We start from the raw sequence: 16280 nt of genomic DNA, 5'->3' as shown, positions 1-16280 counted from the left end.
TGTCGATTCTTTCTGTTGAGGACGCTGAGGACATCTATACATTCGGTTTCATGATAACTGGGTTTCTGCTGTTTGGAGCGGGCGGTTTCCTGGCATATCGCAAAATTCGGACACTGTCGGCAGTCACTGGCAAGCTGCCGGATTTCTGTGCTGGTGTGTGCCGAGCTACGAACAATCAGGCTGTGGCGGTACAGGAGCTGAATCGTAAACTGGAGGCTATTCCAGTTCTGGATGGCAAACTGGTTGCGCTTTCTGGGCTTGTACGTGAGGTGGTCACCAACTTGGAGAAGTTGTCAGCTCGGCTGGATGGAAATTGACCCACAATTCGGATGATTGGAGTCGCCAGTGGGACCACTGAGAGACTCAAGGCAGACGAAACAGCTCTGGCCTGAACCAAAACAAATGCTGTTATCAAATTTGGCTCCCTGTGCTGGCCTTGGATGGCTGGCTGAAAGCTCCCTAGAATGTTTTGTTGATGGACGCTCAGTCCCCCACCCTCCCCTCACCCTCTTCACGGGCGATGGACTTCAACCTGGATCAGCCCTCAAGGATGCCCCACTATCATCAGGTGGCAGAGACTGGGAGGGAGAACTGGGGCAAAGTTCATATGCTCACTTCTACGCACACACACGCACCACACTCAAGTACACCACTACAGATACACCTCCCCGTTATTCACTGCCTTGCTGTCCTTCCACCTCCTTCCACTCCCGGGCAGTGGGTTCATTGGACGCGCTCTGAGAATGTAGCTGCGTCTGCACTTGCTGTGATGGGAGATCCCCCCCCTCCCCCCCCGCCACGTGTTTCTGATGTTGTGATTGTCTGAGTTATGTTCTGTATGTACTGAGGAGTGTTTTGCATCTCAATAATGGGCCCTTAGGCCCAGTGTGGAGATGCCTTTTTTATCCTCTCCAGCAGATCTTATTCCCCTAATGTTATCTTTTCCTTCTATATCTACTATAGGCGCGCTGTAAGTGGCTGCTGCCTCAGTATGCCTGTTCCTGTTGTGTCTACATGTTGTTGCTGTCTAGTCTTGGACTGGTTGTACTGGAAACAATTTCGTTGTACCTGTGTTCTGCACTGTGTATAATGACAAATAAATCTTCATTCTTCATTCATTCATTCATTCATATTCCTCAAACTTAACTTTTGGATTTTCTTTAGCAACTTCCACTATTTTTCTACTTTATTATTTTCAATTACTTTTAAACAGATTATGTGCTGTGGGACATTCATTAAATAATTTATTATCTACCTACCTGGCTGGATTAATCACAGCTAATGATTCTTTTCTATTTAAGGTTTGCCAGTTTCCATCATCTGCTGACATTTTGGGATCAAACTGAAGCTGAAACAAAGAGGATGGTGTGTGTTGGTACACACTCATCTGTGAAAAGCTGGAGTAAAAACAGATGTGATGACATCATCAGGTGAGCTTTCCTGGCCGTCAGGTTAATATACCTGTATATACATATATGTAGTCTGCAGAGTCTCTACATGTTTTAACCTCATTATTTTTCAGCTTTCCTCCTTTAAAGATAAACTTTCTTTGAACTTCTCTGTTAAATTGTCTTGATAAGAAACTGCTGTCACTTCACAGATCGTGGTTGTAGATGTGTAACCATGGCGACCAAAATAAACTGATATGCTCGGATCAGATTAAAGAGTTTAGTTTCCTGTGTGGTTGATAAAAACTCACGAGTTATAAGTAGATGTGAGACTCTGAATTTAAGTTTCCAGAAACATCAAATGTCAACTGTGCTGGTTAAATAAGTCGAGAATAATCTGTTTTAATAAAACACCACAAAACCAGAAAAAGTTCTTTTATTCCCACAGAACATAAATCTTTAAACTGAGAGGTTACCTGGAAACAGGTCAGGAACATGACTGGATATAAAAGGAGCATTTCAGAGAGGCAGAGTCTCTGAGATGGAAAGATGGACAGAGGTTCACCAATCTGAGACAAACTGGCTTAAAACTGTGGAACAATTTCAGTAAAATGTTCCTCAATGTAAAATTGTAAAAACTTTAAAGATCCACCATCTACAGTACATTTCATCAACGTTTTCAGGAGGAATCTCTGTGTTCATGGGACAATGCTGGATGCTGGTGATCTTCTGCATTAAAAGCAGACATGATTCTCTTCCAGAAATCACTGTGAACACAGTTCACCCTGAAACCCACAAATGCAGGTTAAAGCTCCATTATGCAAAGAAAAGCCCTGGAAAGGACGCTCCTCCTCCTCCTCCTCTGGTTCCTGTCTCCGAGGAGGTTGCTCCTCCTCCTCCTCTGATTCCTGTCTCAGAGGAGGTTGATCCTCCTCCTCCTCTTCTAATTCCTGTCTACGAGGAGGTTGCGCCTCCTCCTCCTCTGGTTCCTGTCTCCGAAGAGGTTGCTCCTCCTCCTCCTCCTCCTCTGATTCCTGTATCCGAGGAGGTTGCTCCTCCTCCTCCTCCTCTGATTCCTGTCTCCGAGGAGGTCGCTCCTCCTCCTCCTCCTCCTCTGGTTCCAGTCTGAGGAGGTCGCTCCTCCTCCTCCTCCTCTGGTTCCAGTCTGAGGAGGTCGCTCCTCCTCCTCCTCTGGTTCCTGTCTCCAAGGAGGTTGCTCCTCCTCCTCCTCCTCTTCTGGTTCCTGTCTCCGAGGAGGTCGCTCCTCCTCCTCCTCCTCCTCTGGTTCCAGTCTGAGGAGGTCGCTCCTCCTCCTCCTCTGGTTCCTGTCTCCGAGGAGGTCGCTCCTCCTCCTCCTCCTCTGGTTCCAGTCTGAGGAGGTCGCTCCTCCTTCTCCTCTGGTTCCTGTCTCCGAGGAGGTTGCGCCTCCTCCTCCTCCTCTGATTCCTGTCTCCAAGGAGGTTGCTCCTCCTCCTCCTCCTCCTCTGATTCCTGTCTCCGAGGAGGTCGCTCCTCCTCCTCCTCTGGTTCCAGTCGGAGGAGGTCGCTCCTCCTCCTCTGGTTCCTGTCTCCGAGGAGGTTGCGCCTCCTCCTCCTCTGATTCCTGTCTCCAAGGAGGTTGCTGCTCCTCCTCCTCCTCCTCTTCTGTTTCCTGTCTCCGAGGAGGTTGCGCCTCCTCCTCCTCTGATTCCTGTCTCCGAGGAGGTCGCTCCTCCTCCTCCTCTGGTTCCAGTCTGAGGAGGTCGCTCCTCCTCCTCCTCTGGTTCCTGTCTCCGAGGAGGTTGCTCCTCCTCCTCCTCTGATTCCTGTCTCCAAGGAGGTTGCTGCTCCTCCTCCTCCTCCTCTTCTGTTTCCTGTCTCCGAGGAGGTTGCGCCTCCTCCTCCTCTGATTCCTGTCTCCGAGGAGGTCGCTCCTCCTCCTCCTCTGGTTCCAGTCTGAGGAGGTCGCTCCTCCTCCTCCTCTGGTTCCAGTCTGAGGAGGTCGCTCCTCCTCCTCCTCTGGTTCCTGTCTCCGAGGAGGTTGCGCCTCCTCCTCCTCTGATTCCTGTCTCCAAGGAGGTTGCTCCTCCTCCTCCTCCTCTTCTGGTTCCTGTCTCCGAGGAGGTTGCGCCTCCTCCTCCTCTGATTCCTGTCTCCGAGGAGGTCGCTCCTCCTCCTCCTCTGGTTCCAGTCTGAGGAGGTCGCTCCTCCTCCTCCTCTGGTCCCTGTCTCCGAGGAGGTTGTTCCTCCTTCTCCTCCTCCTTATCTGATTCCTGTCTCCGAGGAGGTCGCTCCTCCTCCAACTCTGGTTCCTGTCTCCAAGGAGGTTGCTCCTCCTCCTCCTCTGGTTCCTGTCTCCAAGGAGGTTGCTCCTCCTCCTCCTCTGGTTTCTGTCTCTGAGGAGGTTGCTCCTCCTCCTCCTCTGGTTCCTGTCTCCGAGGGGGTTGCTCCTCCTCCTCCTCCTCTGGTTCCTGTCTCCGAGGAGGTCGCTCCTCCTCCTCCTCCTCTGGTTCCAGTCTGAGGAGGTCGCTCCTCCTCCTCCTCTGGTTCCTGTCTCCAAGGAGGTTGCTCCTCCTCCTCCTCCTCTTCTGGTTCCTGTCTCCGAGGAGGTCGCTCCTCCTCCTCCTCCTCTGGTTCCAGTCTGAGGAGGTCGCTCCTCCTCCTCCTCTGGTTCCTGTCTCCGAGGAGGTCGCTCCTCCTCCTCCTCCTCTGGTTCCAGTCTGAGGAGGTCGCTCCTCCTTCTCCTCTAGTTCCTGTCTCCGAGGAGGTTGCGCCTCCTCCTCCTCCTCTGATTCCTGTCTCCAAGGAGGTTGCTCCTCCTCCTCCTCCTCCTCTGATTCCTGTCTCCGAGGAGGTCGCTCCTCCTCCTCCTCTGGTTCCAGTCTGAGGAGGTCGCTCCTCCTCCTCCTCTGGTTCCTGTCTCCGAGGAGGTTGCGCCTCCTCCTCCTCTGATTCCTGTCTCCAAGGAGGTTGCTGCTCCTCCTCCTCCTCCTCTTCTGTTTCCTGTCTCTGAGGAGGTTGCGCCTCCTCCTCCTCTGATTCCTGTCTCCGAGGAGGTCGCTCCTCCTCCTCCTCTGGTTCCAGTCTGAGGAGGTCGCTCCTCCTCCTCCTCTGGTTCCTGTCTCCGAGGAGGTTGCTCCTCCTCCTCCTCTGATTCCTGTCTCCAAGGAGGTTGCTGCTCCTCCTCCTCCTCCTCTTCTGTTTCCTGTCTCCGAGGAGGTTGCGCCTCCTCCTCCTCTGATTCCTGTCTCCGAGGAGGTCGCTCCTCCTCCTCCTCTGGTTCCAGTCTGAGGAGGTCGCTCCTCCTCCTCCTCTGGTTCCAGTCTGAGGAGGTCGCTCCTCCTCCTCCTCTGGTTCCTGTCTCCGAGGAGGTTGCGCCTCCTCCTCCTCTGATTCCTGTCTCCAAGGAGGTTGCTCCTCCTCCTCCTCCTCTTCTGGTTCCTGTCTCCGAGGAGGTTGCGCCTCCTACTCCTCTGATTCCTGTCTCCGAGGAGGTCGCTCCTCCTCCTCCTCTGGTTCCAGTCTGAGGAGGTCGCTCCTCCTCCTCCTCTGGTCCCTGTCTCCGAGGAGGTTGTTCCTCCTTCTCCTCCTCCTTATCTGATTCCTGTCTCCGAGGAGGTCGCTCCTCCTCCAACTCTGGTTCCTGTCTCCAAGGAGGTTGCTCCTCCTCCTCCTCTGGTTCCTGTCTCCAAGGAGGTTGCTCCTCCTCCTCCTCTGGTTTCTGTCTCTGAGGAGGTTGCTCCTCCTCCTCCTCTGGTTCCTGTCTCCGAGGAGGTTGCTCCTCCTCCTCCTCCTCCTCTGATTCCTGTCTCAGAGGAGGTTGCTCCTCCTCCTCCTCCTCTGGTTTCAGTCTGAGGAGGTTGCTCCTCCCCCTCCTCCTCCTCTGGTTTCAGTCTGAGGAGGTTGCTCCTCCTCCTCCTCCTCTTCTGGTTCCTGTCTCCGAGGAGGTTGCGCCTCCTCCTCCTCTGATTCCTGTCTCCGAGGAGGTCGCTCCTCCTCCTCCTCTGGTTCCAGTCTGAGGAGGTCGCTCCTCCTCCTCCTCTGGTCCCTGTCTCCGAGGAGGTTGTTCCTCCTTCTCCTCCTCCTTATCTGATTCCTGTCTCCGAGGAGGTCGCTCCTCCTCCAACTCTGGTTCCTGTCTCCAAGGAGGTTGCTCCTCCTCCTCCTCTGGTTCCTGTCTCCAAGGAGGTTGCTCCTCCTCCTCCTCTGGTTTCTGTCTCTGAGGAGGTTGCTCCTCCTCCTCCTCTGGTTCCTGTCTCCGAGGAGGTTGCTCCTCCTCCTCCTCCTCCTCTGATTCCTGTCTCCGAGGAGGTTGCTCCTCCTCCTCCTCCTCTGGTTCCTGTCTCCGAGGAGGTTGCTCCTCCTCCTCCTGTGGTTCCAGTCTGAGGAGGTCGCTCCTCCTCCGTCGCTCCTCCTCCTCCTCTGGTTCCAGTCTGAGGAGGTCGCTCCTCCTCCGTCGCTCCTCCTCCTCCTCTGGTTCCAGTCTGAGGAGGTTGCTCCTCCTCCTCCTCCTCCTCCTCTGGTTCCAGTCTGAGGAGGTTGCTCCTCCTCCTCCTCCTCTGGTTCCTGTCTCTGAGGAGATTCCTGCTCACTGTGTATCTTGCTGGAGTCCCTGCTCCTCTGTCCTCTGGTCTCTGGCCATCCACCAATGGGGTCCCTGCCTCTCTGGCCCTTATCAGCCCGGCCTCTGGGATCCTTCCAGAGATCCGTCTCCAGTCGCTGTGACCTCCGGGTCGTCCTCCAAAGTTCCTTTTCCAGCTGTCGTGTCGTCCTTCAGCCCTGTCGCCAGGACAGTGTGTTTAGTCCAGGATCTACTTTTTACATGTTGCTGCCATCAGATTCACAATGAGCTCATATTTTCCATTAAATAGTAAAATGTCTGTTTCAACATCTGATATGTTCGTGTTCTACTGGAAATAAAATTTGGCTTGATGAGGTTTGGAAATCATTGAATTCTGTATTTATTTACTTTATAAAAATGTCCCACTTTGTTTGGAATCGGGGTCGATAGTTCAGTCCTCGTCTTCAGTTCTGGAAACATTTAGTTGAATTATTCTGTGTTCTAGAAGTTCCAGCCTTCATCTTTCATTCAGATTTCACACTGTTTTATAGTAAAAGTCTCCAGTTTAAGGTTCTTCCTGGGGTGTTACCCCCCTCTCAGGTGGAGTCGCCTTTGTTCATTTCCCACTTTGTTTCTCCACCATGTTCCTCACAAAATGCACAAAACAGGCCAAATTTTTTAAGCTTCATCTGTTCAGAAACATTCAGCTCGTGGTGAATCCTTCAGAAGGTTCAGAGGAAATGTTGGATTTCTTTCTAAAACAAAGTTATTATTGAAAACTGATCTGAGACCACCTGAAAGAGAGAACCTGAGTTAACCAGGTTAACATCAGCCAGTGTCCTCATGGAGAAAAACTCCAAACATCAGACCTGATTCAGGAGCAAACTGTTCAACCGAGTCATGAATGTGGTCTCTCTGGTTCAGTCTGCGTCTCTGAATGTTTTATGCTGACCTGAAGGACACGGCTCTGATCTGATCTGCTGGAAAACAAGCTGTACTGGTCCAGACCACAGCTTCAGATGAAGTCCAACAAGAACCTCTCAGAACTTTGGAAGCATGTTTATCACTGGATCAGAGATGCAAACAAAGCAGCTCATGCAGCGTAAACTCCTGCAGCCAAGGCTGTCAGGTCACCTGACTCAGGTGTGATGGTTCAGAGAAGAAGATCCCAACACAGGACACAACAGGCAGGCCAGCAATCCAGAACTGAGATTTCAGCTTTCAAGACTGTTAGTGAGACAATAAAACAGGCCAGAAGCCAGTCTGAGGGTCAAGAAGCAGGACCAGGAACCCAGACCTGGTTCATACTGGACTCAGACTGACAGGGTCCCAGAGGGAGGTGGGTTTCCTCAGTCAGAACAGAGTCCACACAGAGACACATGGACACATGAAACATCTGCATCATCTGCACCATAACTCCCACTGACATGTTTCCACACGTCTGATCTGACCTCCAGATCCGGTTTCTGACCTGGTTCTGGTTCCTGACGCTCCCCGTTTGACCATCATCCAGACATTTTTCACTCTGACCAGAGAGGATCCGGTTTGCTCTCCGTAGCGGACTTCTTAGATCTACATTTCTCAGAAAGTCAAACTTGATAAGAATCTGCTGTCAGATTAGAGGACGAGGCTGTGGTCGTGTTGCCATGACGACCGGGACGGGCTGAGCTTTTCCTGTTAGTTTAAAGCTGCAGCAGCATCCTCTTATCATTTCTGCTGAAACAGATAACATCAGCTGCAGCTGGAACTCGTGACACCTTTTTTAACCCCGTCCTGTCCAACATCAGGACAGAATCATGGTCTGGATGCCGTGTTGGACCAAACATGTTTACTTTCTAAGAGGAGTTTCATAGATAGAAGCTTCTTCATACTTTAGGACTATTTTTGCTTATTTATTTGTTTATTGCTGCATTCTGTATGAATGCTGAACCTGACAGGTGGAAGAAAGGAAGGAGGAGAGTAAACAGAAGAGAAAGGAGACAAAGAAACAAAGATAGAAAGCACATAGATAGAAAACCACACAAACCCTCACAGAACCACCTCCATGTTTCAGGGTTTGGGTCGTCCTGACAATGAAAACAGCCTGAAGTTTGATTGATCAGAGGATCGGCTTCTTCCTCTGGTCCACCGTCCTCTTCCTGTCCTCTCTGATGAGGACAGAGGAAAGAAGAAGCTCCATCCAGCTGCTCTGAGCTCTCCATGAAGGCTTCAGGAGGACAGATGGTGGTTCAGCTCTGCAGGTGAGCTTCATCTCCCACATCAACCTCCATGTTTCTAGACTCTGAATCCAGTCAGAAACATTCTGATCACTGATCAATTAAAGCAGAAATGTGTTGTTATCAAGCCCAGGACGTCTGCAGAGGGAAACAGAAGATTTATGGAACAGCAGGATTCTTACTGATGACCAAACACTGGAAGAAATATCTAAATATCTCTGATTTCAGAGAAAAACTAAATCTGATTCAGTCCAAAGACTGAACTGGTGTCAGACTGGACACCAGTATGAAAAGTGTCTGATCCACTGGTGAAACTGTGGGATGGCTGATCATGTGACAGAGTCAGAGATGTGTGGGTGAAGCTCCGCCCCTTCCAGATTTACTCTGAGGACAGCTGGTGTGATGATCAGAGCCAGACGAGACAGACGAGGACACGTCCACCTGGACATGGATCACCTGTTGGTGCTGATGCTGCTGTGGAGCTCAGGTAGGACTCGGCTTTAAAGATCAGCTGTTTACAGAACAACATGAAAACAGAGCAACACGATGGACCAATCACAGCTCGCTGGATGAGGAGGAGCCAGCAGAGAGTCTGACGGATGGAAGGAATTCTGACTTAGAAATGAGGCTTTCTGGAGCATCATCTCTGGTTGGAGTGAAGGACCGAGACCAGCTGTCCCGAGTCTTTCAGGAGTCTGAAGTGTGACGATAGCAAACACTGATAATGTCGTTAGCAGATGAGCTTCAGTGTTGTGTAATGTCACACAGCAACGGTCTTACCGTCTTATATTCAGCCAAGAAGTTGTTTGGAGAGTTAGAAACTCAGCCAGAGCAGAATGTGTTCGATTATTATTCATGTCTTTTATTTCTTACTTAGTAACTGAATCTTTAAATTTTCTGTTTTACATTAATATTAAGTTAAATTATAAGACTTGTTTGAGATCATACAGAATCTTTCACACCCAATTTTATCTGTAAAACTAGTTTCAGGACCTCCCAGCACCAACTATCCACACACATTTCCTGAAACAAGAGAAAATATCTGGACTTTAGACACGTATGAAATATCTTAAAACAAAATGTGAAACAGTCATTTCAAATCCTTTATTAAGAAAAAACATCAAAACCGAAGCAGTTTTTATAAAAAGGTTATTGATAGGGCTGTCAAAAATAACGCGTTAACAGCAATAACTAATTTATGTAATTAGTTGCGTTAAAATTAGGGCTGTCAAACTATTAAAATCATTTTTTTAATCAGATTAATCACAGCTTTTAAATGAATTAATCATGATTAATCACCATTTGCGACTATGCCTGAAATTTGCCTGTTTTACTGAATTATATCAACAGAAAGAACCAATGCTTACAAATATTTACTGTTAATGACCTTCTCTTGGGTAAACATCCAATGTTCAGTAAATGCAGCATGTAATGTACTTCTACATGCTGTTCTAAACCATCTCTACCATGTTCTAGATCATAATTCTATTTTCCTTTTTATTAATTATAAAAATAAACCAGCAGATGTGGCGACTGAAGTTAAACAACCGACACTGATGAAGAAACTGATAAAACTGATGATCTGGATAAAAACAGCTTTTTCCTCTAGATCCTCTAGAGCAGACATCGCAGGATAAGTTTAAAAAAGAATGTGGGAAAAGTGTGTGTGTGGACCCCTGTCACCGGGAAAAGAGTGTGTGTTAATCCACCCACATTCTCCACGGAGGCGACGTCCATGTTGCTCCATTAATGCTGTTTATTCTCAAGTCCATCGATAGAGCCAGCTATCAAAGCTCAAAGTGTTGTTGTTGCCAGGACCTTCTCTAACAATGTAGCTGACAGAAAGTAGCTGTGCAAAGGATTTGAGCTATGCAGGGGCGGGTCTAGAAAACTTCAGACAGGGGCCCAGGCAGGAGCACTGACCAGGGGGCACAAATTAAACCTTTTTTTTAGGTCTAGATTTTATGAAACATTGAGCTGATTATTACAGCTAAAGTGATCATCTAATGTAAAACAAGTGAAGAAAAACTTCCCAATGACATCATTTATTAGCAGGTGTTTTACTTTGGGTGATGCTGCTGTAGGACTTTTATCACTGCTGCACAACACTCTACACTTCAAAGATAAAAGGAAAAAGCATTTTTATCCAGATCATCAGTTTTATCAGAGTTTCTTTATCAATGTTGGTTGTTTAACTTCAGTCGTCACATCTGCTGGTTTATTTTCATAAAAATATATAAAAAAAAGTTTTAATTCAGAATTATGATCTAGAACATGGTAGAGATGTTTTAGAACGGCATGTAGAAGTACATTACATGCTGCATTTACTGACCATTGGACATCTGATGTTTACCCAAGAGAAGGTCAGTTAATAGTAAATATTTGTAAGCATTGGTTCTTTCTGTTGATACAATTCAGTAAAAACAGGCAAATTTCAGGCATAGTTGCAAATGGTGATTAATCGTGATTAATTAATTTGAAAGCTGATTAAAAATTCTAATTGTTTGACAGCTCTAGTCAGGGGCGCTGCTAGAGATTTTGGGCCCCATGAAAAGAAACTCAGTGGGCCCCCCCCCTGAAGATTTTAATAGTGTAATACATCCAATTGGCAATTTTAATGCTATTTTGACCATCAAAATAGCATTAAAAGAAATTAAATTAAAAGAAATTAAAAGAAAAACACGACAGGCTAGTTGGTAGGGGAAGCACTAAAAATACAATGAAGTTAATTTAGATTTAATTATTTGCTGCAAGATGGATACTTTATATCTAAAAACCCATCTATCTTTTTTTAAATACTTAGTTATCTCATGATAATTACAAAACAAATTACAAATACAAAACTAAAATACAAAATAACCTCTTCTATGAAAATGAAATGCATTTATCATCTGTGGAGAAACAATCAAATCTCAGCTGAGACACCATCAAAACAAAATGACCACTCATTTTTTTTATGATTTATTGTATTGGCGACATTATCATCATTAAATCAGATACAAATGGTATATAAATTAGGTTGGCTCATAAACAAAAAATAGCAGGACCTCACATGGTTTCTTGTTCTATTCTATTCTACAGTCATTTAGCAGACGCTTTTATCCAAAACAACTTACATTTGAGAGTAAGAACAACTCTATTGTTTTATATGAACTGAATACAGTCACAAGCAAACCACTGTGGAGATTTACAGCCAAACAACGGCTGGGAGCCGTCTTTGAAAATAAATAATCTCATTTTAAAAGGTAGAACTTTGTGGTAATAAGATATCAAGGAGAGGTAAAGGTGCACCATTGCTGAGTCAAGCTCTTGCAATGTCATTGCTCAGCCTTTTTCACCAAGAGCCTAACATGGAGTTTTCTCCCTGAAAAACCACTTATCAAGTCCTAAAGTCCAGCTTTCTATTCTATCAGCTGTTCTATCATATAGTATCTCCAATCATGTAATGTCATGTGTAATAGCATCACAATCATTATTTCTGGTGGTCTCCCACTAATTTGTTTTACTTAAAGGTGCTTTCAGTGATTTCACCAACAATGTGAAGGTAAATGATTTGACTACCAATCCTCCACGTCATTGTCGCCGTCATGTAGCAACACATGAAGTCTAATTTATCTCCACAATCTGTAGACTCACAGGTGAAGCATTAGATTAGTGGGGGAAACATATATGATGCTATATGGTTGTTGCTAGTTAATCTTCTGATATCTAGAAAATGTAAATATTTCTCTGAATGGATTGAAAGCAGTCACCCAGCCTGCTGCACTAGAAATGTTCCTACTGCAAAGCAGGAGGATGAGTCCCGAACTACTGACTCTAACCTAACATTACATTGATAGCTGAGAAAATAAATGCAAACTATTTTTATTTAAAATTAATAATTCAGAACTTTTTTTCTATTATATAAGGTTTTTTCTCCACAATAATCAATTAATTCAGCTGCTTACCTCGTTCCTCAGGGGCCACCTGGACATGTTCGGGTGGGGTGGGGAAGGGAGGGGAGCATCTGCTTCGGCTGCTCTCGTGTCTGTTCGGACATGCATGATGTTTTAGCAGAGCAGCTTGCTAATTGTTTGCCTGCCTTGCTTATTTGATTAAAACAACAGTGAAATTAAATAAAATCTAGTTTTCTTCAGAAATATGAGCTAATATGGAGCACAGTGAGCTAGCTTATATGAACAAAGTTTAGAAGAGACAACAAGCTGATGTGCGAACAACTTCCATCAGACAAACTAACTGACCACCTCACCTCTGAAACAACTGGGGACGTACTGTCCACCCCTCTGTTTCTCTGTCCAGCCTCAGCATTTTTTCTTATCGTTTAAGCTTCCTGACTTTTGAGGCATGCTGCCGTTTAAGCATCCACTCGCTGTCTGTTGTCGCTGCTTCGCAGCTGAAGGGAGCAGGTGGACTGAACCATTTAAGGGAAAATATAGAGGGGGGTGAGTGTTCAGAAATGTTTCCAAAACAAAAAAAAATTAGTGACAACCGTTGCATTGTGACTAAATTGTTTGCATGATTGTAAGTTTATCATTAAGTATCAGATAATTTTGTCATTATTACAATTGCATCGAGGGCCCTTCTGGGCCCCCTGTCACTCATGGGCCCCATGAATCCTTCCCCTTTACCCCCACTTTTCGGCGCCCCAGGCTCTAGTTATTAAAAATCTTCAAATGAAAAATGATTATCTGGTTTTAAGATCTTTTTCTCAAAGTGAGAAACTACACTGAAAAGTCGCATCAACTGGCTGGTTTGGGGATTTTTTTTTACTCAATCAGCGACTTGAAAGACTGACTGAAACTCTGGTGGAAGGAGGGTTATTGCTGACATAATTCAGTCAGTCAGTCAGTCAGAAACAGACAGTCCAGCATCTTATAGTAAAGTTTTACTAAACTCCTCCCTGCAAATAAAAACACATAAAAAACATTCACATGCACAGAAACATGCACGTACACACACTAACAATGCCGCCTTATATTCTTCAAACTGGGTTCAGATCCAGACTGTTGCCGGGACAACAAATAATCCTGATTTCTTATTGGCTGGTACAGACTTGTGATGTATTACCTCTTGGTGTAGCTTCTCCTGACTCAGTCTTTCTCTTCTACCATCCTCCTGGGTGGGCTTCACTTTACTATAGTAGAGTACATGAAGAGTACCTGATAACAGATATTGTCGACTTGAGTACATTAATCTTTGTCATGCTGGGCAGCATGACTCAGCCATTTTGTTTGCAGCGTCATGCACCACGTCACACGCTAGAAAACGGATATAAACACACCGACCGATCTGAAAACGCTTCGTAGTTGATTCAGCAAAGAAAAGCAAGAGGAAGAGAGAGAAAGAAAGAGATCCAGCAGGAGTCTTCCTCTGGCAGGATGAAGATGGATACTGGATTAGCCGTGGTTGTTGCTGACTTTAATTACTTCCTACGTTTCTATGATGGAGCGTCTCAGAACTAAATGCTCTTCTTGAGTTTAAATCTACATGATTTAAAGGATGTGCAGCGGTCGTGTTAGACATGAAACTGATCATCACTATCAGTCCTTTCTGCCAGCGTTCCTCTTTCAGCTCATCTGTTTCTTTCTAAACTAAACTACAAGTCACAGCTTCTAGAAATTCTCATCTTCCTGAAGCTTGTTTTCTCCTCAGGATTCCAGGCTGAAGGAAGACTTGATTCAACAGGTAAGAGAGAAATCAAGAGAAATGAAAACATCCAGAATCAGCAGTCATGTCTGACTTTTAGTTTCTATGAATAACTGATGACTGGTTTCTGTTCAGTGTCTGTCAGGTTGGTGGGAGGAGCCAGTCGCTGTACAGGTAGACTGGAGGTGAAAGACCTGGGAGACCAGTGGAGACCTGTGGAAATCCTGTACTGGACCCTGAAGGCAGCAGCTTTCTTCTGTCAACATCTGGACTGTGGTTCTGTTGTTTCTGCTGCAGAGAGACATCTGTACTCAAAGACATCTGTGTGGGTGATCCAAGCCAACTGTCTTCATCCTGGTTCTGTTCTGAGAGAATGTTTACAGTCAGGTCGCTCTTCCTCCAGAATGCATCTCACCTGCTCAGGTAAGCCTATCACTGATCATCTCTGACATAATCAGAGGATGGAAAGTTTCAATCTGAAAAGGACTGCAGGTAAATATAAAAACAAAAGTTATTGTCTGAACAAAAGAGGTTTATTTAGTGATGAAACCTCTGGAGTCACCTTCATTCTCTCTGAGGGAGCCTCGGTCCTCAGACAGAACTAATGGAGGAGTTCAGGTATCGGTGTGGGGGGTAGTAAAGGTGGAATTAGGGGACATCTTCTGAGTTTCTGTCTCATTATAAATAGAAATAAATGGCTTGTCACTGCTGAAGCAGGTGAAGATCCATCAGTATCTGCTTCACCTTGAGTTGAGAAACAAATGCTCATCGTTTGTAAAAAAGAAAGGCCGATATTATAAATATGAATATTATTTATCACGTACTTCTGATGATCTGTTCTAACTACTTATATAAGAAGCTGGACCCAGGACGAGGCAGCAACAGCAGGAATAAAGGTTTACAAATGTTTACTGATGTGATCCTTCATTAAAGCAAACATTCAACAATCCTCCGAGATGGAGTTCAAGTATCTCAGGATCCTGTTCAGGAGTGAAGGAAGGACGGAGCAGGAGATCTACAGGTGGATCGGTGCAGCGTCTGCAGTGATGTGGACTCTGCATCGGTTTGTCCTGGTGAAGAAGGAGCTGAGCTGAAGAGAGAAGCTCTGGATTTACCAGCTGATCTACGTTCCTACCCTCACCTATGGTCTCCAGATGCTTGATCATCCAGGAGGAGGACAGAGTAAAACTGAGTTGAAGGTCTTTCTGACAGGAGACTTCACCAGATGTTCCCAATAGACCTTCATGACACATTTGGGCCTGCCAGGCCTGACCAGCATCCTCCCCACCATCTGACAGAGGAACTGAAACTAAGAAAGAATTCAGATTTCTTGGTTCATGATTCCATCATCTGTTCTTCTTCTTGATGTGTAAAATGATCCATTTATAAAAGTAGTTCCTCCTCATCATGGTGTAACTGTTGTGGTGTGATGGTGTGGTGATGTGTCCAGATTCTGTCAGGCTGCTGAATGGATCCAGTTGTGTGTTTCAGGCAGACTGGAGGTGAAGTCTGACCAGACCTGGTCCTCAGGTGTGAAGCTGACTTTGACCAGCAGGATGCAGAGGTGGTCTGCAGGGAGCTCGGCTGTGGGCCTTCTTCAGTCCTCCAGGGGGCGCTCTATGGAGAAGGGGAGGCTCCCATGTGGACCAAAGAGTTCCAGTGTGGAGGTCCATGAGTCTGCTCTGCTGGACTGTAGAAGCTCAGACTCTGATAGAAACACCTGCTCACCTGGGCAGGAGCTGCTGGACTCACCTGCTCAGGTAGAAGAGGAGCTGCAGCTTTGATCTGCTTCATTTCTCTTCTCATCAAACTCACTTTGTTCTTTTACTGATGACTCTCTGATCTCTGTTCAGATCCTGTCAGGTTGGTGGGAGGAGCCAGTCGCTGTTCTGGTACACTGGAGGTGAAACTGGGAGAATGGAGACCATGGGATGGTTATAGATGGACCCTGAAACTGCAGCTGTTATCTGTGAACATCTGGACTGTGGTTCTGCCTGTTCTGTGGAAGAGAGAGAAGACCTCAGACAGATCTGTGTGGTGGATCTACTCTGACTGTATTCGGTCTGGATCTCCTCTGAGGGAATGTGCAACACCAGATCATCGTGGCTCCACTTTGTATCTCGCCTGTTCAGGTAAGTGTAGATGGCACACATAGCTTTTGGTGTGATTGTCAACTGGTGGGTTCTAACCCAAAAGTGTGTTCGGGCTTGTTTTCAGTGGCCTCTCCACAGGCAAGAATATTAAGGAAAAAACTTGCATGAATTTTTTTTAAGGATAATTTTTATGCAGCGTAATGCTGCTGTTTACAGTCCCCAAACTGTAGGTGGCGATGCTGAGTAATGTCGATTGATACCCACAATTTCACGGCACAGAAGATAAGACACTTAAAGTTTGTTTTCCATTTAATAATTAACCTGGCTGCATGATATACAGAAGGGCAGAGAGACCTCACGAACCAGGCTGTGTTCAGTCTGGATCTCCTCTGAAGGA

At 46.3% G+C, this 16280-nt stretch overlaps 1 protein-coding gene across 1 annotated transcript in view; it reads left to right on the top strand.

Annotated features, from left to right (window-relative positions):
* Positions 1 to 16280, top strand: part of LOC121630394 (scavenger receptor cysteine-rich type 1 protein M160-like) — a 185318-nt gene that overhangs the window by 93358 nt on the left and 75680 nt on the right. Inside the window, exon 8 of the mRNA XM_041970678.1 lies at positions 13936 to 13975. Within this exon, the coding sequence (XP_041826612.1) occupies positions 13936 to 13975 (40 nt within the window). The remainder of the gene's footprint in view (positions 1 to 13935; positions 13976 to 16280) is intronic.

This window comes from Melanotaenia boesemani, chromosome 19, assembly GCF_017639745.1.
Source record: "Melanotaenia boesemani isolate fMelBoe1 chromosome 19, fMelBoe1.pri, whole genome shotgun sequence".
Taxonomy (NCBI): domain Eukaryota; kingdom Metazoa; phylum Chordata; class Actinopteri; order Atheriniformes; family Melanotaeniidae; genus Melanotaenia; species Melanotaenia boesemani.
The sequence above is the reverse complement of the archived record's forward strand: the minus strand, read 5'-3'. Positions and strand labels throughout refer to the sequence as shown.